Source organism: Chelmon rostratus, chromosome 5 (assembly GCF_017976325.1).
Source record: "Chelmon rostratus isolate fCheRos1 chromosome 5, fCheRos1.pri, whole genome shotgun sequence".
Classification (NCBI taxonomy): domain Eukaryota; kingdom Metazoa; phylum Chordata; class Actinopteri; order Chaetodontiformes; family Chaetodontidae; genus Chelmon; species Chelmon rostratus.
This window is the reverse complement of record NC_055662.1, coordinates 15364499-15392110: the sequence shown is the minus strand read 5'-3', so window position 1 is coordinate 15392110 and position 27612 is coordinate 15364499. Positions and strand designations below refer to the sequence as shown.

At 42.2% G+C, this 27612-nt stretch overlaps 3 protein-coding genes across 5 annotated transcripts; 2 read left to right on the top strand and 1 right to left on the bottom strand.

The window, feature by feature from the left end:
- Window positions 1-214: 214 nt before the first annotated feature.
- Window positions 215-5229, bottom strand: fahd2a (fumarylacetoacetate hydrolase domain containing 2A). Of its 3 annotated transcripts, none has more exons than XM_041937650.1 (8): window positions 5132-5229; window positions 3949-4214; window positions 3516-3732; window positions 3066-3125; window positions 2811-2973; window positions 1743-1851; window positions 1034-1121; window positions 215-788 (listed from the first exon to the last, which is right to left on the bottom strand). In XM_041937650.1, the coding sequence occupies exons 2-8, from the start codon at window positions 4212-4214 to the stop codon at window positions 726-728; spliced, it is 966 nt and encodes a 321-aa protein (XP_041793584.1). In that variant the 5' UTR covers window positions 5132-5229; the 3' UTR covers window positions 215-725. The 3 variants fall into 3 exon arrangements, with proteins under 3 accessions (XP_041793584.1, XP_041793585.1, XP_041793583.1); XM_041937651.1 differs by lacking the exon at window positions 5132-5229 and adding an exon at window positions 5034-5056; XM_041937649.1 differs by lacking the exon at window positions 5132-5229 and adding an exon at window positions 4905-5020.
- Window positions 5230-5558: 329 nt separating this feature from the next.
- zgc:152830 (uncharacterized protein LOC767682 homolog) lies at window positions 5559-13195 on the top strand. The gene is made up of 16 exons (XM_041937648.1): window positions 5559-5670; window positions 6383-6424; window positions 6523-6613; window positions 7520-7668; window positions 7768-7876; window positions 9141-9268; window positions 9357-9456; window positions 9618-9693; window positions 9802-9887; window positions 10179-10283; window positions 10627-10702; window positions 10817-10935; window positions 11028-11111; window positions 11225-11282; window positions 11962-12143; window positions 12238-13195. The coding sequence occupies exons 1-16, from the start codon at window positions 5660-5662 to the stop codon at window positions 12373-12375; spliced, it is 1554 nt and encodes a 517-aa protein (XP_041793582.1). The 5' UTR covers window positions 5559-5659; the 3' UTR covers window positions 12376-13195.
- An 865-nt stretch (window positions 13196-14060) lies between these two features.
- On the top strand, window positions 14061-17402 carry pcna (proliferating cell nuclear antigen). Its single transcript, XM_041936920.1, has 6 exons — window positions 14061-14472; window positions 15771-15868; window positions 15985-16052; window positions 16148-16342; window positions 16603-16726; window positions 16832-17402. The coding sequence occupies exons 1-6, from the start codon at window positions 14252-14254 to the stop codon at window positions 16906-16908; spliced, it is 783 nt and encodes a 260-aa protein (XP_041792854.1). The 5' UTR covers window positions 14061-14251; the 3' UTR covers window positions 16909-17402.
- The last annotated feature ends 10210 nt before the right edge of the window (window positions 17403-27612 follow it).

The following is a 27612-nucleotide window of genomic DNA, read 5'->3' as shown; positions in this document are numbered from 1 at the left end:
ACATAATTACCAGGTAGAGCCACCTCATCACACTACTGTAAAATGTACTGTAAAATTGATTTATCTAAAACTGTCTCGGTCAGTGGAAAAAGAAAAAATCCACTTCAGTGATTTCAGCAAAAAAAAAAAAAAAACGAAGCCAGCAGATACATGAATCAAAGCCCGGATTGAAGTAATTATGAAGAATTCTCTCCCAGGCAACGAAAGGGACACATTCTGAAGACGGCACATTTTTAATTTAGTTCTTTCTATCACTGAAAAAGTGTTTACATTTTATGAGAAAGTGGCTGAATCCTCTAAGTTAGAAAACTCATCTATTTATCGCCCTGGATGTTCAACATAATTAGAAATGCTTTTTATTTTTTACATGCTGAAAAAGGACGTTGACAGTTTCTTCTCTGCAGCATGAGTGGGTGGCTGCTGATAGAGGCTATTTTTACAACGAATGATGACGATGACTCTACGACCGAGGTCAAGCTGCAAAAACACCATGTTGAGTCCCATAATTACACCGTTTCATGTCGTAAAAATACCACGTTTGCCTTCCTCTCAATTACTGTAGTATCATAGATAAAACATTCATCATGAAACACATTCTATTAGAAGCAAATATCAATTCAGCTTTTTGGAAATAGTAATTCATTGTGTGCAACAGTCAGTTTATTTAACATCTGATATTCCTTCATGGATTAATGGTTGGTGTTTTCAGCAGGTTGTCTGAGGGTTTAGACCACTTTGTTGATTATAGAGCCTATCTGGTCTATCTGGCACTCCACCACATCTCCTTTCTGAAAGAGAAAACAGTAAAACACTAAATGTACAGCTTTACTCCTTTTAAAGGGAACCACTTCCTCACTATCGATTTGAAATATTGTCTTATGGATTAACGCTTTAACTCTGTTCCATATAATACAAACAGTACACGCAACAATTATGTTTATTACTCTTGATCAAGTGAAGTGGAAGTAAAGCCTACAGACACTGTGTGCGGACCTGCTCTACAAGTTTGTTTTAATTTCACCCATGAAATCACCTTGAGAAAGACAGGTGGCTTTCTGAACACGCCCACACCTGGAGGAGTGCCTGTCAGGAACACGTCTCCTGGAGTCAGCGTCACAAACCTGATGGGAGGGGAAAAAAAGCACATAGTGGAGGCCCAGATTCAGGAGCAGGGAAGAGCAAGTGTGATACAGTAGCATCAGAACGACCACGGCTTGCTGTTGACTGTAGAAAATGGTGACTTTCTCGTGATCATGCAATATGATTTGTCTGCTCATTTAGATTCGGCAAGAGCATGTAAAACAACAACTTCCCCAAAATGACCATAGTGAATGTACAAATCCTGTGAAAGGCGCCATTGACTGCCATTGTTACAGAAGGACACAGGCATTGTCAGCAGTGAGTCAGATGAGGGACCGAGAGGCTTTTCTGTCTCAGATGAACCTCTGGTTGGTCAGGGTGCTTTAGGGCAAAAGAGTGCCAGTCCTGGTGGATAAGTCTTAGTTGATGCATGTAATTTCAACTGAAAGTCGTGATGAACTGAGGCCATTTGCTGGCACTGTGCGCCTTTTGTGGATTCATTTCAGACACGATTTGATTTGCATAATTTCTGCACTCAGCTTGAGGTACTGAAACAGAAAAATGTCAAAGTTTTCTATATAATGAGAAAGTTAAAACACGCAATGCCTCTGAAACAAAGACAGCGCCATCCCGAGGAGAAAAAGTGAACCGAGTGGACGTACTTTGAGACCCAGGCGACCAGTGCCTCAGTCTTGAAGATCATCTGATCAGTGTTGCTGCTCTGGACTGTGTCTCCATTGACGAGACAGCGGACAGCCAGGTTGTGGGGATCTGGAGGGGGAACAATAGAGTATCTGCAGGTTTGGAAAAGTCTTCAAAAACACTTAAGTTCCATCAAAAAAGATGTCAGAAGACATTAAAAGGACTTCAGTTTCATTCCAAAAATCCTGAGTACAGCTCCTTGGCTGCTGTAGGCAGTAACACGAGTTTCAGTATGTGGTTGCAGCCTGTCAGGAGACATTTTACATCTATAAACTACAAGTGAGACTGATACAAGAGACGGTTGATGTTTTTAGTGACGTTAAGCAAACACTCCCACTACTGTTAGCTACAGAAGGAGCTCACTGTCTCATGGTCATGGACATGGTGGGAATAAATATAGTTTTTTCATTGATTGAAATGAAATAAAATACATTTTTGTGGTACTGCAAAGGCCTTAAATTTCATTTGGTGAACATAGTAACATAAGAGTAGCCATTATTGTTTTAACAAACTAGGATTGATTAACATCTTGCTGTTAATAGTGTTGACTAATCTTTCAAATTTAGCAGTGCTTGGAACTAATTTTTTCTTTGGACAAATTTGTAATGATACTTGTTACGATAACTTACTGTCAAACATAAAGTCACTTATATTTCTTCTTTGAAACTAGCAGATTATGAGCAGCACACCTAAATTTAGACGGTTATTTCTGCACACATGACTCAGCAAACTTGCAGTTGTTTGGCTCCACCAACCAGTCAAGTTTACAACCATGTCTGTCCAGACTCATATAATATATGTAGTAAAGACTTTGTGGGAATTCGTGCTATAACATGACGTACATTCATCAGGAATGCTTTCAACCATAAAAATCCATTTTGAGTTATATTTACCATCATCATAAGTTCCAATCAGCAAAATAAATCGCACTTTTAATTGAATCGCAGTTAACTGGTGATACCGACAAACAAAACACAGATAAGTGCCTGATTTATCAGATTATCTTAAATCCCAATGTGCTGTCTCACCTTTCACAGCGTCTGTGGTTACTAATGCAGGGCCGAGAGGACAGAAGCTGTCAAACGTTTTTCCCAGCAGCCACTGCTTCCCGTTGCGCCTCATCTGCCAGTCGCGTGCACTGACGTCATTGGCCACAGTGAACCCAGCCACATGGGAGAGAGCATCTTCCTCCTGAGCAGCAAGAGGCGAGGAAGTGGAATCAAAATAGATTTTTCAGCACAGCATCAAAGTGTAGAGCAACAAAGGTGACGGGTGATGCTCACCTTGATGTGTTTTCCTCTTCGTCCAATCACAAAGGCCAGCTCCACCTCCCAGTCCACCTCCTTCAGCAGACAAAAGATGAAGCAAATACAGCACAAGAAGCACCACAACTGTGCCCCAGTTACAAACTACACACCTATTTTTGGTTTGTTCACAAATGACAATGTTAAATTACTCAAACTTCGTCGTCCTGCTGCAACACTTCGTTCAACTACATCAGAAAATCTTCTCTTTCTGGACTGCAACTGATCTAAAACTTTGCAGTACTGTAGATCACATGATCCACTGGCTTTAGCTTCTCTCCACTGGCTCCCTGTTTCTTGCAGAATTGATTTTGCAATGCTATTCTTGACATAGAAGGCACAATAAATTACATTCTCTTATTTCTTCCTGTTAAGCACTATGTCCCTTCTTTTTTAATTGAAAAGTGACATTCGCCTGCTCACTCCCACCTGGCTCTCTGAGGGCAGAAGGATGTCATCGTACGGGCCGGTGATGGCGCTGGGGAATTTGCTGAAGATGATCGGCTCTTTGGGGATCGGGGCGTTCTGCTCCAGGCAGTGATCCCGGTAGTTCATACCCACGCACACGACCTTCTCCGGGGCCAACACAGGAGACAGGAGCTGGATGTCTGACCGCTCCAGCACACACTGACCTGACGACAGGGCTCTGAGGAAGAGGAGGAGGATGACTTAGCAATAACATGATGATTTGGGATAAAATTGATTGAAGAGGGAGAAGACAATGAGGAAGATCTAGTTGTAGCAACAAGGATTTGGGAAGCAGAAAGTGTAGTTAAGGAAGAAGAAAACAGGATCTAATGTGGAGTCAGAACAGACAGATATTTACTAATCATATGGTTGAATGTATGACTGTGTTTGATACCTCTGTGCACACTCCAGACCTTTTTCTCCCAGCTCCAGCAGCTCCCTCATTGTCGAGGGCATGGAGGGGTCAAACGCCTTCAGGTCCACCACGCCGAGCCCCTCACCTTGCTCCAGTCCCACTCTGACGCTTCCTCCATCACCATGGCGATGAAACTGCACCAGACGCATCGCTGCACCACTCAAGCCTCGCCTCTGTGGGTCTGTTGTTTGCCTTTCAGAGAATAAACTCCTGAAGAAACAACAGGAGCGAAGAGGAAGTCTCATCTGATGAGGACAAGAGAAGTGAAAGTGATGAGAGGAGAAGAGGAAGGAGACCAATGCCAGTAAAAACACAAGCACAGAAAATAGAAATCAAACCAAAAATAAGCTTTCTTCCTCTAATGGTGTCATTAAAACTTTTTTTCTTTTTGACCCCGACTTTCACTTTATTTTGAAATTCTTCACATGCCAAGAGACACAAATTTGAAATAGAACAACACCTACACACGCCTCAAAACCCCATTTATTATTGCATTTATTGTTAGTTTTTCAGTTAACTGTCAGCATTTTCAGTGTCATAAAACAGTGGAAGGTGCCCATAACCATTTCCTAAAGCCAAAAGTGACAGCAGACCTTCCCATGTCTTTAGTTTTGGTCTTTGCACAGAGGCGCCTGAAAACTTGCACATAGTGCAAACAGAAAAATGTGGGGAAACAATTCTGTTCTGATTAAAAAACGTGTTTCCCAGGCCTGTCTAGGAAATCCATCAACCTCTGTTACTCCTGTCTGAAGGGGAAAGTCTAAAACTGTCAATACTAGGCTGCCAAAATGAGGCAAGTATAAATTATGGCTGCATGTCTGTTACAAAACACAACTATCATAACCAGCTATCACTTGATAGTCGAGCTGTAAAGTTCAATCATAACCGCGGAGAGAAGCGTGAAGGCAGCTGGAGCGGCGGTCATTTCTGCCTACCTGCTGCCTGGTATGTAGCTTTGCATTTGGGTTTTTATCTTACATAAAGTAACCTTTGAGAGGAAAGTGGCATAACCAGGACAGCTACTGCTTATTTCATGCCCTTTGTACTCTCTAGTTAATACTCACCTCTCCTGTTCTGCACAGACAACACTAAGTTAACTACTTCCGGTTAGTGTTTGTAGTTCATGAGGTCAGCTATGTCAAAAGCGAGATAAATGACTCACCCGAAGCTAACGAGAGAGACTAGCCATGGTTCTTATTAACGTTATATCATATCCACCGATAATATATTCAACGTTATTTGTCATATAATTATCTGAATGCTGCTTTTTGCGTTTGTTGAATCAGTTCTGAAAACTACAATTCCCTACTGTGTTTTTACGTGCTGTGGGAATTTAGCAACTTCGCCGTACTAAACCCAACAACCGTTAGCTACCGTAAATGTGGATTATTTCACTTTTATGCAATAAGGTATGCTAGTACACACTTAAAATACATAAACTGGAACCAATAACCAATTACATAATATTTCTCCTGACATTATTCTAACTCCCAAAACTCTTAAATCAGAGAAAAGTAGCATTTCATGACTGGGATGTTCGGAATTACAAGCTACCAGAAGCCGCGAAGGCAGCACGATTGCAACTTAACGGATCATGTGATCAACCGGAGAGGACTGAAAGGAAGGATCCGTTGTCAACGGCTGTCCGCTGTCTCTTTCACCCAGAAGACACCGGAGGAAGAGGATCAAGATGTGCACCAGGTGAAATTAACATGCTTTTCTTGACTTGCTTGATTGTCGTTGCGCTTCAATGGATTTCTCACGTGCAGTTTTGTGCGTAAAAGAAGAGCGTAGGAGAAACACTGCCCCACAACTGTACAATGTCGCCTTTTGTTACGCTGGTTTAATTAAGACGTTTGGTTCATGTTTGATTGTTAGCCAAATGCTGCATTAGTGTTTTTTTAATTGCACAGTTTAAAGTGGAAAAATTTGATCCTCTCATGTTGCAATAGAGGTGTGATCTTTTCTGGATTCAGTTTCCACTAAAAGCTGCCACACATTTGCTTAGACTTCACTTTCAGTCTGACTATATTTCCTTGAATTCCAGTCGAGTGTCATATGATGCCAGAATTGTCTGACGAATGCAAAAATCTGACTAGTTTAACAGATGTGTGTCATTATCATCCACTGCAAATAGTGTTGATTGTTCCCTGGAAAGTGCACAATGGCTACAAAGTTTGCTGTGCTAAAAGAAATGAACCTGCCACAGTCTATTAACAGCTGGAATTAAGAGCAGATCTCAAAGGTCTTGCAGATTTGCACACCTCTGTTATCATTGACATGCATTATAAAAACTGACATAAGGTCCAATTGCACCGCTCTGTGATATCTTGGCCTTTTTCATGTCAGATACTGCTGACAATGCTTATAAAAGAGGAAATAACAGTTTTTCCTTTTTGTTTTCTCTCTGCAGTGTCCAGCCTGTTGAATGGACCAGCGACCTCAGAAACCAGAAGTGAGTATTAGGAGACATGCAATACTTTCTCTTTAACTGCCAGGGTGTTGTTCAACATATTTTGTTGTTGTGCTAAATGATGGTATCCTTTTTCTCAGTTATGATGGCATCGTGTTGGTGACCCAGAGCCATGACACGCTGCCCCCTGAGCTCGAGAGTCTGAAAGCACCGCTGCAGGATTACAGCTCTGTAAGTTCTTCAAGATTACAAACCTGAAAAACAATTTCTCACCTGATCTGTCTTTGTTTGTCTTACACCCAGACTAAACTGACATGCACTCTCACACCAAACACAGAGTACTGCTAGTAATGGGGTTATCAAGAAGAAGACAATAATTTCTCACACATGACTGGGAAAAAAAACAATATAATTGAGTTTTAAGTTCAGCTATCCAGTATTGATCCTTAAAATCCCTAAAATCAAATCAATTGCTATGAGATAAAAAAGAAATTTAAGTTGAGAAAAAGTATTCTGAGTAGTACTTTTTATATTTATGCAACACAGAGATCAGATGTTTCTCAGTCCTAAAATCATTATTAAAAAAATAAAATAAAAATAAATCAATAAAATCAGGACATCCTCTATTAGAATTTAATCAATTTGTGAACTAGTGCCAATATTCAGCCTTATGTGAACTCTGGTCAGATTCAGATTTCCCCCCTGGCCACGAAAGCGCTGGTCGTACCACCCCCAAAAGATAAGCTGGAGGGGTCACAAGACTGTTAACATGATATGAAAGCAGGAAAAAAACATTTGTGTATTTGTATTTTTCAGACATTGTCCAAACCTTTGTGTTTTTCTTGTGAATTACTGGATAATGTCACCCCTCAAGGCCTGAGTTAAGCCATATACTGTAAAACCAATGGCAGAAGGTCAGAAGTAGACAAAGTAGGTCAAGAGGGTTAAAAGAAAAAGGTTACGGACCAGTGGGCTTAAAGATCTGACAGCATCACCCTTCTACAGCCGTAAACAGAGAGAAGACTGAAGGTTTTACTGTCTCCAGCATTGTTTTATTCTCTCTAGGTGGTGTAATGTGTTCTCTGGAGATGCTGTTTTTCTGTGTAATGTTGCGTTCCTTATCTGCTCTCCCTCTAGGTGGACAGTGGTCTAGAGGAGGAGGTGGTGGTCCTGAAGGTCCCTGGTCTCCCTGGTAACCGCCTGGTGTTTGCCTCCACCGGCCCAGTTAACCGCGACTACGATGACGTCAGACGTTTCAGCGACGCAGCACTCAACGGCATCAAACGGTCAGTTGATGGTAGCTTATTGTTTCCACCTTAGTGTCTCATATGGCTGATTTACCTCCACATTTCTTTGCCGTCTTGCTCATCTGTGTGTTCTCTCAGGGCCTTGAAAGCAGGCATGCAGCGCCCCCTGCTGGTTTGCCCTCCACACAAAGACTATAAGCACAGCACTATGGTGGCTGCACTCGGGGCCCTTCAGGCTCTCTACATGGTGAGAAAAAACACCAACTCATTCTCATCCAGACTCTATTCACACTTGGGACTTAAAGGGTAATTCCAGGATTTTTAAACCTGGGTCCTATTTTTACATATTTTTTGGTCAAAATGTCCAGTAGCAACATAAAGTTTTGGAAGTGGTCCAGTAGATCGCCTCAGCCAGAGAACGACCTTTCAGTTTTAGTGGGTGACTGAACTAACCCTTTACAGCACCTGAGTCACACAATAACTCCAACTAACCAACCGAGGAAGCAACTGTTTTTGTCAAATGAGTCTGGTGGCTTTGAACGAGACTCCTTTGGATGTTATTAGACGGTCACATTTGCCTCCAAGGATTATATTGCAGCCCATTTCACAGTTGCTGGCTGATCTACTACACCAATTACAACATTTTTTCATGCCTTTTAGTCACTGAGACCCCAAAATACATAAAAATACTGGAATTACCTTTAAATTACTTTTGGATGATCTGACCACAAGGGACAAGTTTAAAACTCCACTAATTGAAGTATGGTTTACAAGTCATGCAAAGTGTTGTAAAGTACTGTTTGGCTAATACACTGCAAAAACAGGCATATAATGAGTTCTGTGGTGAATTAAAAAAATGTCTGTATTTACCAGTATATTAAATATGCTATCGGTTACATTATGGGAAATGTGGAATCCAGTTTTTGGAGTTACACCATACCAGGAACAAAAAGTCAGGACATCTCGGCTTCTGCTGCACAGATGTTCAACCATGAAGTGCAACTACATGGAACATGGAACTACATGGAACTGCACTTCCAACTACATGGAAGTGCAGTACTAAATTGCTGGAGAACCTCTTCAAGCACAGGTGTGGATTTCTTGTGATCCACTTAAAAAAGACACAGAACATGGTGGCCAGGGACGCATTTGGCAACATTTTTAGAATAGTGTGAATGCGGTTCATTCTGGAGCAGAGTGAACCAGGTTTTTAGTGAGATGCATATAAAATGACAACTCTCCAAAACTGCAGACACCTTAGAAAAAGTCTCAAAGTCCAGTTAAAGTCCAGACGTTGTATTGATTAACCACCACTGTCCATGTAGATGTCCAGCTGTGTGATTGAATTTAGCAGTTCTCAGTGTTCACCACAAAATTCAAATAAGTGAAGTGGCTCCAGGTGTGAACTGTGGTCTGTCTCAGCTTCACCTGCATGTGTCTTGATATAAGATTCTAGTTCTCCGCCTGGAAAAAATACACTCACTTTTTATTATCCTTTTTCCCCACACAAGCCCCTGGAAGTGAGGGAGGGGAATGTAAAACCCACCGAATACAAAGTGTGTGTTCTGGGACTGTGGGCAGCGCAGGAGGCGGAGGGACAGATGTTGGTGAAGCTAGCCGATGCCCTGGAGAGTGGGAGGTGGGTCAAATGCGTCACCTCGTTCCCTGCTAATGATTTCTCAGGTTGCGTTCACTCGTTCACCGGCTGTCCTGCTTCCCCTCCTCAGAGTGGCATATCGTGACATTGGTGGCTCAGACCCCGAACGTATGGCTGCTCCTCGTGTGGCCGATTACGTCCAGGAACTCTTCAGGGACAGCCCCGTGCAGGTAGCAAGAAATATTGCATCATGTGTGCAAACAGAATCACACAATCCTCTGTCATCTTCTTAAGACTCGGGAAAATGTGTAAAAACAATTTCAGATGCCATCCAGGACATTTGTGTGGCTGTTTGCTTCTTCAGAGTGTCTCTGTGTTAATTCACCTCCAGGTTGAAGTGGTGAGCGACCTGAAGGTTCTGGAGAAAGACTATCCCTGTCTGGCTGCAGTCAACCGCTGTGCCAACAGTAGGACAACACATTTTGTTTTTATCACTTATTAACCCTGCGCACAGATTGTCATAGATTTTATTTAAAGAAGTTTACATCCTGATTCATAGTTTCCTCCCCATACAGGTGTACCTCGTCACCAGGCCAGAGTCATCAAGCTGCAGTACTGTGGAGAGGGACCAGTCCAAAAGACGCTCATGTTGGTGGGAAAGGTGAGACTCTCAGACTTCTGTCCACTAAAACATTAAAGGAAATATTAAGTCTTACACTCACCGAAGTTTACCTTAAAATATGAGAACATAAAAAAACACTCAATGTAAGGAGTTGCTTTGTGTAATATAGCAGATAATTTGATAATGAAAATAATCTCTTTTAAGTTAATCTGGGAGAGATTTAAGGAAGGCACGTTGAGTTTAGTTGGTTAGATATTGAACAAAAATTAGCATATTTTATCGGTACATGACTGTAATAAATAGAGGTTGTTTGTCATGTGGTGTTTCCAGGGCATCACCTACGACACTGGTGGAGCAGACATCAAGGCTGGTGGTGTCATGGCTGGGATGCACAGGGACAAGTGTGGAGCTGCTGCCGTGGCCGGCTTCTTCCAGGTGACCCCACCCCTCCCACCCCTGCAGCTGAATAAAAACCCTGAGGGAGCTTTTTACAGCCACACCTCAGGACTTACTCAGCACATTTAACGTGGACAGGGATGCTCATGATTAACGTATTATATGATGCAAAGAGATTAGGATTTTCCTCCATGCAAGCCTTTATTCAGCCTTCAGAGGAAGACAAAGTGCCCTCTGTAGACTGGACATATACTCAGATTTATGTTCTTGGAGCATCCTAAGATTTCAAAGTTTTAACATGGATCGTGAGACTTTTTAGTTTTATGCATTTGTTTTAAGTGTTGCAGCACTGCTCCCTACCTAACCCCCTCTTGCTCTGTAGATTTTAGCCAAGTTGAAGCCAAGCCACCTGAAGGTCGTCGGCTCCATGGCCATGGTGAGGAACAGCGTCGGTGCAGGTTGGTGCAAATCCACTTTTTTGATATGTCCCTGTTTACGTTTCTCTCCGTGGAAACTATGTTGTAGCACCTCCTGTCAAACGACTGTGTGTGTGTGTGTGGTTGTTTTCACAGACTGTTATGTGGCTGATGAACTGGTGGTTTCCCGTGCGGGTCGCAGAGTGAGAGTGGGAAACACAGACGCCGAGGGACGTATGGTGATGGTCGACCTGCTCTGTGAGATGAAGGAGAAGGTCCCGACATCTTTCTAAATACTAAACTAATTTGTACGTCTAAACCCCTTTTACCTGCGTGTTCATCCTGATCTTGTCCTCCGTGTTCGCAGGCGGTACGAGAGACCTCTCCTCATCTGTTTACTATTGCTACTCTGACTGGTCATGCCATCAGAGCCATGGGACCCAACTACTCTGTGAGTGCCACTAAAACACAGACAATACAAGCACCTACCGATAGATATTAAACATAACACTAGAAGAGAAATTATAGTTTGTACTGAGTTGCGTTTCGATTTTCTCCTGGTAGATCATCATGGATAATGGACCCGCCCATCGCAGCAGTAATGCTGCTCAGTGGCAGAAAGGTGAGAAAACGATACGACCTGGAAAGTTCACTTTTGATCTTGAGAGCAGACGTTTGACACAATAATCAGGTTTCATGTACTAGGTTTTTCCAGAGCTTTCAACTGCATCTTAAAGTCACAATCATCTGCGGCCATCTCCATGACAACAGAGCAAACGTCATCTGTGAATGAAGCCTGTGAGATGCAGTTAAAAGCTACAGAAAAAGCTAATAGAGATGATTTTGTATGAGTAAAGTTACAAAGCGCTATGTTATGTTAATTAATTTGAACTAGAGCTAAGTATTAATTTAATCCATTAATTGATTTTTTTCCCCATCAACCATTTGTTACTTCTTCCTCAATGCAAAGAGTTCATGCTTTTATTTGTTTAGTTTCATTATATATTGAATGTGTTTTGGGTTTGTTGGTCAAACTAAACCATAAGAGACATACTTTTTGTAATTTAGTATCTTGTTCTATTCATTTGTCCTGACTTTTGACTTGACTTTGAGATCGATGAATTAGAAGTTATTAGCTGATATAAAAAATAAAGTTTCATGACATGTAAATTTTGATGCCTGCAGCAGTGAGACCACTCATAAGTGTCACTGTTTCATCGCAGTCTTGAATCTAGTCCCTCTTCAGCTCGCGGTTTGGTGCTTCAGTGACTCACACTTGGTCTTTGTCCTCTGTCATGCAGCTGGAGACGTGTTGGGCGACGTGTTCGAGGTGTCCAGCATCAGACGAGAAGACTACGAGTTCCACAAGGGCAAGTCCGAGTACGAGGATATCCTGCAGTGCAACAACTTGCCGTCCTCAGCCACGCCTCGGGGACATCAGACCCCTGCGGCTTTCCTCATCATGGCCTCAGGGCTCGACAAGGTGCTCAATCATTTATCAGAGTAACTTATTATTCGTCTGTGTGAATGTGGAAGAAGTGCAGTGACTTGTATTAATACTTTCATTTCCAATGCAGCATGGTGTGGATTCTGACAGGCCACTTCCATACTCTCACATTGACATCGCTGGGTCCAGTGGTCCTTTCCCCGGTGTCCCAACGGGAGCCCCCATCCTCGCCATGGCAACCAACTACATACGGCCTGATGGTCTCTAAACAGACACCCCCACTATAAAAAGAATACGGTCTCTGCACTTAATCCCAGCACACATTTGTAACCGTCCTAATATAAATGAAACTCCTGCCACAACATGTAATACAAAATGTGCGCTTTTTCATATCTGACCCTCCTTTAAAGCCTCAGATTGTTTTTTCTGCAAGAATCTTCTTTGCTCTCTTTTATAAGATCTTGTGAGATTCATTCTATCTGCGCCAAGTGTCAAATGACCCTGGTCTTAAGTGGCCTGAATCAATATATACTCAGGGGTTAAATGACAGTATAAAAATACCATCTGTTTATATGTGTCTGTACGTGTGAGACAAACTGGGGATGTAGTTGTGTAATAAGTGAGGCTGTGTGTGAGGCTGCCTTCAAATGGGGTCGTGTTTTCTGTGTTCATGAGAAGAGTCCAAATGAACGCCCTCCTCTTGTAGTTTTCACGACCTCACAAGTGAAGATTTTCTGACGGCTCTGAGTTCCTGAGTTGTGATGTGTTTGCTGATTATTATATTGTCATTTTAGTCATGTAGAGGTTTTCTTTGTAATTTCATGTCTGAAAAATAACTCAACATTTACTGAAATGAGTGAAGAAGGACGAGAACAGCGAGGATCCTTTGTGCCACCATGTTGCCGTTGCCTAGCAGCGGTGTTCTCACCACGTAACCACTTGAACGCGAACATATCTTGTACATGACTTCCCATGTCATCACCTAGAGCTCACGGCTTCCATTTGAAGGCAGCATGAGTCAAACCAAGCATTCATCTTTGATCAATAAAACTAAATCAAAATTTAAAAGATCACTGTTTTGTTTTTGCCGTATAATTTTTGCAGGTTTGCTCATTACTCATAAGTTATCAGAGGGGAAAGAATGGGAAGAAATACCTTTGCAGGAGAAAAACTAAAGACTTGTCTGTCACAGTTTGAACTTTTTGCAGCCTGCAGATGTTGTCTCACAAATTAACAGGATAGATACAGTTGACATATTGTCTCAAATACATGCGCATCATGCCTTTACATGCACTTGTGAACTTATGCACACACATTCAGCAACGCATTTTATTTTTTGTACGAAAAGTTGCAAGTTTGTAAATGAATGGGTTGTAGAAAAAAAAGGTAAGAATAAATAACAAGTCTGTTCAATACAGTCGAAGGTCCTCACGATATAATACAATTAATCTCATGTTAAACTGTCAGTAAATACCAGTGGTGGAATAACAAATTTGAGGTCAGCTATCTGTAGTTTTCTTGAGTCTCTTCTTTTCATGGCACTTTCTATTTCTACTCCAACACAATACTGTACTTTTTACTAAGTAGACGATTCATTCGTTATTCATTTTCATGTAAAACGTTTCATGGTTCCAGCTTCACAAATTGAAGATTTGCTTGTCTTGTCTTGGATATTTCAACTTTTATAGTTTATTTCTGTTTATACTTACTTTACTTAAGTAACATTTTCAGTGCAGGGCTTTTACGGATCTGAATAATTTTTAGGTTTCTTATGTAGGCATGTCTTATGTAGTTTTCCTGTATTGATACCTGTGACTATTGGACTTAAGGGACGTGTCCTCTCCAATATGGCCGACATCAGTGCCCAAGCATTATGCCGGTGGGCGGTACCGACAAGGACACGGAAATGACGCAGAGGCGCCGAGTTATTAAAACCTGACGTTAGCGCGCGCTTACAGCTCAAACCTTCCCGCGACAGTGAGAGTGGCAGCTGCAAACTGCACTTCTGCTAGCTAACATCACACAAAGACTAAACTTTTACAGAAGTCTCTCCACTGCGACCTCCATTTTGACGGAGAACCGCTAAAAGCGACAAAAAACTCTCTTCGTTTGAAACTACGCAGGCTAAACACTCCACAGCAACCATGTTTGAGGCTCGCTTGGTCCAGGGCTCCATCCTGAAGAAGGTGCTGGAGGCTCTGAAGGATCTGATCACAGAAGCCTGCTGGGACGTCAGCTCGTCCGGCATCTCCCTGCAGAGCATGGACTCTTCTCACGTCTCCCTTGTCCAGCTCACCCTGCGGCACGACGGCTTCGACTCGTACCGCTGCGACAGAAACCTCGCCATGGGAGTCAACCTCAGCAGGTGGAGCAAACTTTACATACAGCTTTTTCAGCCACGAAACATTTGATTTCTTGTTCTTCGCAGTCAGTCTGTTGGGCTGTTGGCTCTCAGAGGAATGACGCATCTGCTGACTAATGTAGTTTGACAGGTCGAGTTGCCGAAATTTGCCCGCTACGACAATGGATGTAAAGACAACCGAAGTTTTGTTTGTATGCGCGTTTTATTCACATCTGTAACCGCTAACGTTACACACGGTCAACTGGTCACTAACGTAGATTTTGTTGGTACTAGTTAACGGTCTATGTCTGATATCTGCAGCTTACAAAGAGAGTGGCCATCTTGGCGGAATTGCCCGGGCATGTCTCTCTGCTGCACCGAGCATCATCCTGCCGACAGTTAACTCTTTGCTGTCACCGTTCAAATAGAGCGCTTCGTACATGTTATCTACACATAAGTCGATTGCCAAACTTTAGTTTTATGTTTTAATTATATTTGGCGCAGTTCGCGAGACAGCTGCTACCATTGTGATTGCATAGCGACGTCATTTGAGCGCCAAATTCCCGGCTCGGAGGGTTGGCGGGAATTGTTGTTGAACGCGAGAACTTCCGCTTCCGTTTCACTGCCGCCTCTCTTTGTAACGTTACACCGGTGCTCTGGATTGTCGTAGTTATTGAGCTGCGATGTTGGTTTTGAGTGTGCTGCTTACAGTACATATATTTTGTGTATAATCAGCTCGACAAAACATTGAGTTTAGACTTTGTCGAACATTGACACTGAATTAGGGCTGACACAATGAGTGCATAAACAGTTTGCTACGGGTTTGATAAATCGCTGTTTTCATCTCTACCATAAGCAAATGTGCCCAAAATCCCCTGGTTCTGACTTCTCACAGGAAAGCGAACATCTTTGGTTTAGGATCAATTTAAATATGTTTGCTTGAGCTTTGGATCATTTTTCACATTCTCGAACACTTTGTGGACCACTTCAGCCCATATTTAGCACCTTCGGGCTGCAACTGAGAGAAAAGTAAAGTCCACGGCGACATATTTTTCATTTAATTGTTTTTGTGCCCAAACAGCAGTCCAACACCCAGAGCAATTACAGTTATCTCAGCATATTCACACCTGAAGGCGGCAAGGACTATTGATATCGTCATTAAAGTAGTTACTTGAGTTGAATTATTTTTCAAGTGATTAATCATGATTCTAGTATATTTTAAAAAAAAAGTTTTGTTCTTTAACATCATCTGCTCCACATTTTGTTGTTTTGTCCTTTGAGGTTTGTGTTGACTTTTTTCCCTTCTGGTCATTCCCTTACAGTATGTCAAAAATCCTGAAGTGTGCAGGAAATGAAGACATCATCACCCTCAGAGCAGAAGACAATGCAGACACACTCGCCCTCGTGTTTGAGACACTCAGTAAGTTTTTTACTTTGAGTTTCTGGTGTGAAAGCAAAAAGATGTCGACTCAGCAGATGCAGTTTAGTCCTGTTTCCTCAGCATTAACGTCTTCTCTTCCTCTCCTCTTTTCACAGACCAGGAGAAGGTGTCAGACTATGAGATGAAACTGATGGACCTGGACGTGGAGCAGCTGGGTATTCCAGTAAGTAATTTGAGGCCTGTCCTTGTCTCTGGTCCACAATACTTTTCATGCACGCAGTTCCTGACTGTTGTCTGTCTGTCCGTCCGTCCCTGCAGGAGCAGGAGTACAGCTGTGTGGTGAAGATGCCCTCCGGGGAGTTTGCCCGTATCTGCCGTGACCTGTCCCAGATCGGTGACGCCGTCATGATCTCCTGCGCCAAGGACGGAGTCAAGTTCTCTGCCTCAGGAGAGCTGGGCACAGGAAACGTCAAGCTGTCCCAGACCAGCAACGTGGACAAAGAGGACGAGGCAGTGAGTATTATGAGCACTGAATTGAGTTAAAATCAGAAGAACAGTGGAGCTACATGATAATTCTGGCCATTATTACTAATATTATGGTATCAGCTTTTATTTTGTACAATTAAAGGAATAAATTGGAGTACTTTTTAAAGAAGTCGCCCTGGACTACTTAAAAGTCAGATTATTTTATTAATGGCTATCGAAAGTAATCGTTACTGTTGAGACAGCACATGTAGAATGTTTGACCATTTGCCTTCACTTCCTGTCTTTAGGTTACTATTGAGATGAATGAACCCGTCCAGCTGATCTTTGCCCTCAACTACCTGAACTTCTTCACAAAGGCCACGCCGCTGTCTAAGACAGTCACCCTCAGCATGTCTGCTGATATCCCCCTCGGTAAGTGCATCTGTCCTTTAGTAAATTACTAAGTCTCCATTTGCATTATCAGCATCACTACAGATGTCATTGTGAGCTCTAACTGGACTTTTTATCTTTCTACAGTGGTGGAGTACAAGATTGCTGATATGGGACATGTCAAATACTACTTGGCACCGAAAATTGATGAAGAGGCCTCTTAAGTTTCTTATGGCAGCCCAAAAAGGGAGAATAGAGAAAAGCAGGTGCCTGAGACTTGTCCTGAATGGTTGGAGGGCTGAGGTGAACTCATTGTGGTCGATAATCACTGATGTCCTCCTTTTTCAGACATTTGCAGCAGGAGGTGTAGTGTCAACTTTTATTATCAGTCAGCAGTCACCTGTATGAAATATGCCATCTGTGTGATGTGATGAGTCTGCAGTGCTTTGCCTCTGAAGAGTTCAGAGCGGCTGGCTGTGGTCCACACAGCCCGGGTGTAGATTTCAGCACTTGTTCACTCCACTTTGGTGTCTCTCCCTCTCTATTTTTGCCCAATTTGGGAAAGCAGATTTCAAGTATCCCATCCCTTCTTGTAGATAACGCATTTGTAAATACTTCCTGTGGTTTCGCACTGTCATCCAACCCCAAATGTTTTTGTATTCATTGATTCAGTCCAAAATAAATGATTCAAGTTGTTTCCAATATCCTTTTGTGTTTTTGACATTTGTGGACAAAGGCAGCACACGGTTTTAGTCTAAAGACACTCACACTATGTCTGTAGGTCTTCAGAATTTTTCCATTTGGACTCATTTTGAACAATAAAAGCCAAGTCTTGATTTTCAACCAGTTCACTGCACTTCTGCACTCTGATCACTCGTAAGAACCCGTAGCCAAGCTAATGATCACCCTGACTCTGAAGCTGATATACCTGCCTGCCACACTGAAGCCTGTCCTCATTTCAGGTACACGTTATTCCCGCTGTACTTTCCTTGAAATCTTTGTTTACACAGGCATCAAAACTATCCCAGCATCTTTACTAAGAGTTATGTTGGGATTTGTTTATGCTACGAGTGTATTTTGCAGTTTCGTATTTCACTTATTCAACCAAATAATATGACCTGAGACGGTTTTCTGAAACGCCCTTTGCTCTGTTTCATGGAACAGTAGTAGGTGGTTTATATTAGTGAAACAGGTCTATAGTAATGGAAGGCCAGTGGTGTTTGTTTCCCTTTCAGCCAGTTTTTAGAGTTTGTGCTCAGGTTTCCAGAGGTATTCAATGTTTATGCAGCAAATATAGGTTGGTTGCTGCAGCATTATGGCAGGGGCGGGAGGAGTGTTCACATTGATGAAGTAAAAACAGCAATAAAGCAATCTAAAAAGCTTGTCTTAGCATTGCATTTAAAAGTTCTGCATTCAAACTCCTAAAACTACAAAAATATGAGCCAAATGTCCTGAAAGTATCAAAAGTACTTGGTCTGCAGAAAAATACCTCCAGTGATTGGTACATAATCATGTCATGAATAATAGTTATTACTGTATTTCATTGTTGGAGCAGGTTGAGGTGGAGCTAGTGGTCGGGCACTCAAAAAAGGTCACAAGATAAATCTGAGGGGTCAGGAGATGATGTATAGGAGAGCAGAAGAGGTTGTGCTGTGCAAATTTCACATTACTTGACTTAAATTGGCTTTTTTGTGAAATACCGGATAAAGTCATATTGACTTCGAACACTGAAATGAAACCACTGAGAAGTTTAGAGGACAAATGTTTCTGGTGGGATTGAAATGTGAAAAGGGGCCCAAAGTCAAAGATATTTGAAGCCACAGTTTAATCTTTAACAGTACGCTATTTTATAAGAATGTTCTATATATTTAATGTACAGTCTCAATCTGACGACTAGCTTGTAGCTATAGCTGTCACAAAGTTACATTTTAAGGACGATTTTGAGTTAAGTACAAACACTTCGAGATGGTACTTAAGTACAGTAGAGAGTAGATGTACTTAGTTACTTTCCGCCTCTGCCAGGATAAATGGTTTGAGATCCTTTCTGAGGACAGTTGCTGCAGCAGTAACCAGGTGTAGCCACCAGGTGGTGCTCTTTTACTATTTTTCTCTTCTGACAGCAATTCATTAGTCAGGTCACATTTGTGGAATCATTTATTCTTAATCACTTTGCATTTCCATTTGTCTTTTTTCCCAAAAGGATAAAAAGTTAAACAAATCAAAATGGATGTGGATTTATTTTTCCCTCCATGATGAAAGCAGCTGCAGCCACTCAGTATGAAACTGATCATCTCTTTCTATAAGTCTGATTCTGAACAAGTTTGACACTGTGTAAAACAAATAAAACAGAATGTGATAATTTTCTAATCCTTTTTGACATTACTTCATCGACTTCATTGATTTTTGTAAATATCTGCTTAATCCGAATTTGATGCAGCAACATGTTTCAACCACGTTGGAACAGGAGCAACTAAAGACTGGGAAAGATGTGGAACGCTCCAAAAACACCTGTTTGGATCATTCCACAGGTAAACACGTTGACTGGTAACAGGTGATAGTATCATGATTGGGTATGAAAGCAGCATCCTGGAAAGGCTCAGTTGTTCAAGCAAAGATGGAGCGAGTTCACCACTTTGTGAACACATGATTGGATAAAGGATGTTACTACATGGACTGAGGAACAATTTGTAAAACTGTTGCCAGCAAACACAGTTTGTGTGCAAATCACTGCATTCTGTATTTATTCACGCTTTACACAGCGTCCCAACTCTTTTGGATCAGGGTTGTATATGTGACTGCCAGCCAGTATCAAGGACACGCTGCCTCATTGCACTTCAGTTGTTCAGTCAAATTTCAGGGATCGTGACGTGCAGTTCTCCAAACAGTTACCTCACCTGAGTAATCAGGGTTGTTGAGTCTCGACATTGTGCAAACTCCTGCAGGTCAGTGAGCAAACTTAGCAAAACTGCTGAATCTTCAGAGGATTCACTCAGCAGAGATACCTGAGAGAGTGTCTGTCTGTCTGTCTGTCTGTCTGCCTGCCTGCCTGCCTGCCTGCCTGCCTGTCTGTCTGCAGCTGTCTCCAGCTGTCTGTCTGCAGCTGACTGTGTTTTAGATTAGCTGCTGTACAGTCAGACAGTTCTAATCCTCACAAAGCTTTAATCTGACTGGCAGCTGCATCTAGTCCCAGTCTGAACTGAACTACTGTACACAATCTATAAAGACATAATGTGACACACATGTCAGATTCAATGTGTCCTTTTCCTTTGTCTGCTTAAGACAGTAGTTCAGCAATTTGGCAGATGGATGAGAAGCTTGATACCACTGGCATTCAACAAGGAATCAATCTTCTCAACGGTCTCATCGTCGTCTGTTTCACAAACCTGCTTTTTATAAAAACCTTAATCCTTTTATCTTCCTATTTTTTCTGTTTTCTTCCCATAAAGAGGCATTTTCTCATTTTCCAGGCCATCACTGTAAAATCTGACTTCGCTCTTAACCCTCCTGGCTGAATAAAGAATAAAAGCAGCCTGAAGTAGAGACTGCAGAGCACAGATTATAACCTCACAGTAGATTGCCTGCCAGTGTAATCCCAGACTCCTCTGGAATATCATAACTCATCTGCTGAAAGGGATGGATTGTAATGAGCTTGCACTCACGCAGCAGGAAAAGAGGATTGTATTTTTTTGTGGATTTATTTATCCCAGATGCATTTGATAATGTCCCTTTGAGTTGTCTGACTGTGCACCAGCTATCACAAGCTTTCTGCTCTGTTCTGAGATGTTCTGGAGCCCCGTGAGAGCAGCCGTACTCACACTGTCTGATTCTCTAAAACACAGTGTACTGCAGCCGCGGCTTTAAGCGATCCAGCCTCAGATAAGAAGTGTGTGTCTTCAGACGCGGAGCGGAGAAAAGAGATGGGTCTGTCATCCCAGGAAGTGACCGATAAAGCAACGTGACCGTGCAGCCATTTAAGCTGCCTCAATATTTAATTAACCACCGCCATCCAGGTTCAAATTAATTACTTCCTGGAACAGAGCAAGAGGGTTCAATCTAATTGGGGTTTCCGCTTCTGAATTGGCCACAATTTCAGACTGCAACCCCAGACATGCTTCATAATGACGAATAACGTCAGAGCTCTAATTATGAGTGATTTGTAATGGTGAGAGCAGACTAAGACTAAATCAGGCCAGTCAGACAATATGTCTTCACGTCGGAGCTACAGAACTCTGAAACTTCCTTCATCCAAATGTAGAACTTTTCTATCGTTCTATCGTCTTTGTTTTTGTAGTTTTACATGACTCACTGTAAAATGACTGTAGTTCACATAACTATATTACACAAAAGCCAGTAATTACCATCCAATCTTCATTTAAAAAGCACACCAGACCGCTTATTATCTGTGGTATTTCTGTTTTCCATCTGCCTGTTCAAGCAGCTGAAGACAGCACACACACAGAAGTATTACATAAACAAAGGGCAGGGTAAGTTCATTTGTGTAACACCCTTTCACAACAAAGCAAACTGGAGAGCTTCACGAAAAACATGGACAGGGATTGAGACAAGATAACAAGAATACAAAGTAAAAATACACATGTGAATATGACTGTGTGGGTTGTAAAGTGGCCGGAATAGTGTAATCACCTAATGGACGGGGTGGAAAGTAACTAAGTACATTTACTCAAGGAAGTTGATTAACTTGTACTTTACTTAAATAGTTCCATTGATGGACAATATATTCTACTCTTCTTCATTTCAGAAGGAAATACTGTGCTTCCTACTTCAATCAGTTAATTAATTGACTATTTACGAGGATCACTGAAGTTATTTTTTTATACAAAAATGCTGCCAATCATTGGTTTCGTCCACTCAAATGTGACAGTTTGTTTTAGATTACAGGAAACTGAATCATCATTTTGATATTTGGATTGTTGGTTGGACAGAACGACACATTTGAAGGCATCACTCTTGGCTCTGGGTTATTGGGATGACATTTCTCATTATTTTCCAATATTTTGCAAACCAAACTTTGAATGGAAAGACTACAAATTAAGGAAATACTCAGCAGATTAATCCATAATGAAAATCACCAGTTTCTGTTATTTCTCTGATTTACTTTTGATGCTTTAAAGTTCATTTTCCTGATAGAACTTACTCACTTCCCCTGCGGTAAAACTTGCAGGACTTTTACTTGTTATGGAGTATTTTTATGGTCTGGAATTGGTATTTTTACTTAAATAAAAGATCTGAATAGTTCTTCCACCACTGCCTAATGGACAGAGACCTTACCTCTGACAATTAAAAACAGGTTAGCCTGAACTGTCAGCATTTATCAGATATTACAGTTTCTTACATGTGGCCCTGAAGCACTCATGTAGTGCTGAGATAAGTCATTTTCAGCATTTTTGTCATCTTGAAGTATTACAGTGATTGCAGTGCAGTAAAACTGGGAGACCTTCCAGCCAAAACGATTCAGGTCGATCTGGTTTAGGAGTTTCTGTGAGGTTTATATCACAAAGGGGAAACAAAAAGGACTTTACATTAATGTTCTGCACCCAGTCAAATAATCTCAGTCTCAGCACTTTTTTACTTTTTTACTTTTTCTAATGGCTGTTTGTCATAATTAACCGGGCCTCCTTCTGATTCATCAGTTTCATCAAACATGTACATTATTAAATGTGATTGTGGCCTGGACAAACAAATGATCAGATTTAAGCCCAGGCTTTAATTTGACATTTTATTTGTATTTTATTGCTTTATATTTTAATGCATTCTTAGTGTACTTATATTTGGCTTGGGTGGAGCCTGTTGTATTCAAGTAAGCCTGATCTTTACAGTAGTTATCACGAGGCTGCACTCCTGTAGCTCTCTGACTTTCTTTCTCTTCTGTCTCTGTCTGGCCTTTAAATTGCTTTCTGGAGGCAGGGGATTTTGGCCGGGGAGATAAGGGGAATGGGATGAAACACTCTCATTGGCTGTCTCTCTCTGCGAGGCGGGGGGGGTCTACTGAGCGCTGTACATTTACTGAGACAGAGGAGGTTGTACTTGCCCATCCCTCGGGTCAGCGAGGCTGAAGAGACGCGGGCGACATGTTTCAAACCAATTTCAAACTGCTGTCAGCCTTATCAGCAACAAAACAAACATAAAAGATGTCCAGACACTCTCACCAAAAGCAAACGTCAGGATGTGCACTACAAATGCTGCAGAGCGGCTGAAAATCTCTGTTTCCCCACTGTAAACAGCTTTATGTGCACGTTCTTGTGGTTTTCTCCCGTCTTGTCGGCCAGTCGGGTCCTGGAGCGTCGATCCCATTCCAACTCTCAGACCTGACACTCTCTTACATAAGTCCTCAGTGCACTGGTGTCTCTCCACAAGGTTGCATGGATTATTGATGCCAGCACAGAGCAAGCAAGGGATGCCACATTGCAAGGACACAGCAGTCACATATGCTGCATGAGCCACCTGCTTCAAATCCCCCTGTCCAATATTCAGGTCTGCAAAGGTGAGGTGGGGATTCCACCTCTTTATGCACACATCCGCAGCCGCCCCCCAACCCCCCATGCTTTCATATGACCCTCCTCCTCCTCCATGAGCTTTGATTTCACACAGCGTGCCTCACTGTTGACACACATGTATTTCTGACTATGCTCCGCATGTTGAAGTCATCCCCGCATGGATTAGCATATTAATGGGATGTCCTCTTTGTCCCTGCTTTCTGTCACTCAGATTTCACAGCAGCGAGGGAGATGACGAGGCGATGCGGATGGGGAGGAAGAGGAAGAGGGAAAGGGAAGTGCAGAGATGGAGAAATGTGCTGTAGCGTGGGAGTCACACCTGAGTGTAACTGGAACAGGTGGGAAAATAATCAATTTGGTAGTTGATCTTTATGTGTTAGGAGTTCTGTTCCATTTAATACAATTCTTGAGCTAGTGACACTAAATCAGTTTCAAAATATCTTAAATTCCGGCTTCTCTCATCTTTAATGATTGCTAGAAGTGGTTTGGTACACAGGTGGTAAATCAGGAGATACGACAAACAAATCCAGCAGGTAGTTGGAAAAGACCAGAGTCAGACAAAACAAGCAAAGGTCCAGGATGGCAGGAAAAGACAGTTTGTTTTCACACCTGTAGTTTGTTTGCTCTGAGGAGTTGGTGAACTTGTTGTGTTTTCCCCTTGATTGGGTTTGGTTTCTTTTTCTTTCTTTCATTTTTTACACAGAGAAAAAGACAAGCAAGACGAAATGTATCACTACAAGTTGACAGCTATCTGCAACAAGAGAGGTGAGGATCAAAATAAAACAGGAAACCAGTGAAACTGAATGAACGAATGAATGAGGCAGGGACCAAAGGGCTCTCCTTCCCAGGCTTGACTCAGGCCACATGGGACATGGGATGGATCCTCATCAATCTGGGGCATTTCAGTCGTACAGAAAGGGAAAGGGCCCACAAACTGAGGAGCCAACTTGTGGGATTCCACACGCAGGGAATGGTCTGCTTGGTGGAGGGCAGAGGGATGGTGGTGTTACCTTCAGAGTGGGGCAAAGTCCAAGGAGATGTTATACTAGGGGCGATGAGACACAGGGAGTGGACGCAGGAGACCCGGAGGTGGACACTGGGAGACTGACCGTACTTGAACAAGAGGGTGGAGCCAGGGAGGATGTGAATTGTTTCACCTCTGTCCTGATTGGATCTGACTGAGAACCTGAGGACACACTGTGGTCGTGACATATCAATCACAAAGTAGCCGCGCCCTAAAGCATACCCTGCTTTATCATCTGTTTTACTCTACGTGGGACCGTGATTTGCATAATGAAAATCATGCTGTGTTGAAGACTTGGAACTAGTAATTGAGAGCATCAAGTCATTAGGAAATAGCTTTCTTTGGTGGTAAAACAAGTGAGAGGTAGAGTCATTTTATCATAAGCTTACACACATTTGGATTCTTTCTGCACCAGTGGAGTCGCCCCCTGCTGGCCATTAGAAACAGTGCAGGTTTACGGCACTCTGGCTTTTGCTTCACTTTGCAGACCCAGACGCTCCGTCCACTATTTACACAGTCTGTGGTCTGATCTTTTCCTCAATGCCTATGCAACTAACAATAAAATAGTAAGTAAAGTATTTTTTTGGTTTGGCGCTGCTGATAGGAAAAAAAAACGGTCTGATGACATCACCTCAGGCTTGGATAGTGAAAACAATCACTAGTTGCAGCTGTTGGAGTTTCATGCTTCTCACTGGGCAGTGCTGTTGCAGGGTATTGTAACAGTATTACACTGTGCGGCATCCTTTGGGATTTAATAATATAAGATAAAAGTGCTTTGCTGCTTTGTTGAGCAATGAAAAAGAAACACCAACTCAACCAATTCATTCAGGGTTTTTTTCCTAACCAGCTCTGAACATCTTTAAAAAATTTAGATATTTCTTCCCTTCTCCTCCTGCACTTCGCTTCCTGTCACCATCAGATCTTTGTCCCTCTTCATCCAGGGATGCCTCGGTTCGCTACTTAGCAACTGTTTCCACGGCTACAAAGTTGCTCCCTGACTCACACCCACCCTGCCTCCACCGTAAGTCGCTGGCATGCCTCTGCTCCTTTGTGTCCACTTCCTAAACCCCTCTGACAAATTGAGTGTATTAATGGGGGTCTGTCAGTTATGTTCATTTAAAACATCGGGATACCAAACTGTGAAGTTTACAACAGCTTCACTGTTGTTTGTTTTGTGCTCAGGAGGCATCACCCAGCTCCATGATACTGCATTCCTCTGTGTGAAGAGATGGTTGTTTTTGTTTACTGGTCCAAAGAGGGCTGTTAAAACTATATTGATCACTGTGAGGACCCCTTATCAATTACACTCATGCACTTTCCCTCTGTGCTGTCCTCATTGCCCGAGTGTCAGTGCGCTCTGAGACCATACACCTCAGCACTAATGTCACCAAGACAAATTGCAGCTCATTGCTCAGTAAACTGTTCATGTTTCTGAGTGTCATTCACACACACACACGTCCTCCGGAGCCGAGCAGATGAATCTGTGGCTGAAAAACAGGTCCACAGAGGCACGCAGAGATAAGAAAATAACATACAGAAAAGGCTGCTGGGTACATTCAGACATGAATGTGAAAGCGTTGGAGCCACAGAAAGATCTATTTATATCGCTCCTAAAAATAGACATTCTTCTCCATAGAGACATGAAATCCTTCTGAGCAGCAAATTACTCTCGAGCTGCTGCTGCTGGCGTGCATGCGTGCGTGTGTGTATGTGTGCATGTGTGTATGTGTGTGTGTGCATGTGTGTTATTCTTCTTTTTCTTTCAAAGGTGAAAGCAAATTACTGACTGTATCATCCCAGCTGTGAGGCTCTTTCTTGGGGAATCTCCGCTCTCCCTCGCAGTCTGCAGCAGACAGGATTTTACAGTGCTTTGATGATCGACCCCACCTCCCTCCACCCCCCCTCTCCCTTCTTTCATGGTGATGGGCTTTAAGCCGACAGGCTCGCCGTGGATTCATGCACATTAGTTTACAGTAGCAAGAGGGGGAAGTGTGTGAATCCGTGGCTAATCTGCTGTGGGAGGGAAGAGTCAGGTTGATGTTGAAACTGACTCTGATTTTACCTCGTCGAAACAAAAATAGTCAAATGTGCAAAGTCTGAATGACGCGATCTAAAATGTTAACTTAATTTTTTTTTTTTTTTTAGAGGATTGTGCTACCTTTGTGGTATCAGTCTTCACTTTGTCACATTTAATTACTTTGATTTGGCCCTTGAAAATATTATTCCACCGGATGCCAGGAAACTGTATAATATAACCAGTTGATACAAACAGAGTAATACTTGATGCTATTCTTCCTGCAGATACTGACAGATAGATGATAATACTTCATTAATCCTGGGAGGAAATTGCAGTGGTTGACCAGCTAAATCACATAAAGCACAGACAAATGAGACACTCGAGGAGGAAAGTAAGAGACAGAACACAATAAAAAGTCATATTTGCTGTCTTCCTGTCATATTTTGTTTCTAACATCCTTGAGTGTCTCTTTTCTCTCATATTAACTTTTAACTGATGGGCAGCTTCATTTGCATAAAAAGTGTTTATCTTGTATTTAAGTCAAGTGCAAAGTCAGTTTTATTTATTAAGCCCATACTCGCAACTTATAGAAAAGACGTTAAAGGTGGAAAGGAGGGGAGAAACCTCAGGGAGAGCAGAAGGGAGGAGATCCCTCCTCAAGGACGTACAGACATGCTGGAGATGTGCAGAGAGGACAGATGGTTATGATCGTCAATACACAACATGCAGAAACAGAATGACAACATTAAATGGTGAACAGATTGCAAATATATACACTGTTAATGGATCCAGGAATACGTTGAGGGCCTATCAAGTGGAGTCAGATTTATTGATATCGCATATTACATACAATGTAAGCTCAATGTGCTTCACACACAACAAATATGAATCAAATAAAACAGAGCATGAATGCATACCCAGCGTGTGAGAGAGGCAGAAGATAGACCGGCTGGAAACAGGCCTGAGAGAACAGGGAGGTCTTACTGCCTTTAAAATACGGCACATCTTATATCATCAGGCAGCTTGTTCCAGAGAGTGGGCCCATAGTAATTGAATGGGTACAGTTAGGAGACCAGTGTCTGATGGTCTGAGAGTTCTGGAGGGTTTGTGAGCAGCGAGCAGGTCAGAGTTGCATTTAGCAGGTAGAACATTAAGGGATTTGTAGACAGTATTTCAATATTTTGAAATCAACTCTCTATTTTGTTGGTAGTCAGTGCAGTGATCTAAGTAAAGGAGTGATATATTTGTTTTTCCTCATTCCAGTGTGCACTCTGCCTGCAGCATTTTGAATAAAGTGGAGCCGTTCCACAGTCTTTCTGGGATGCCCCACAAGAAAGACTACAGGGTAATCTAGCCTTGAGGAGATGAAGGA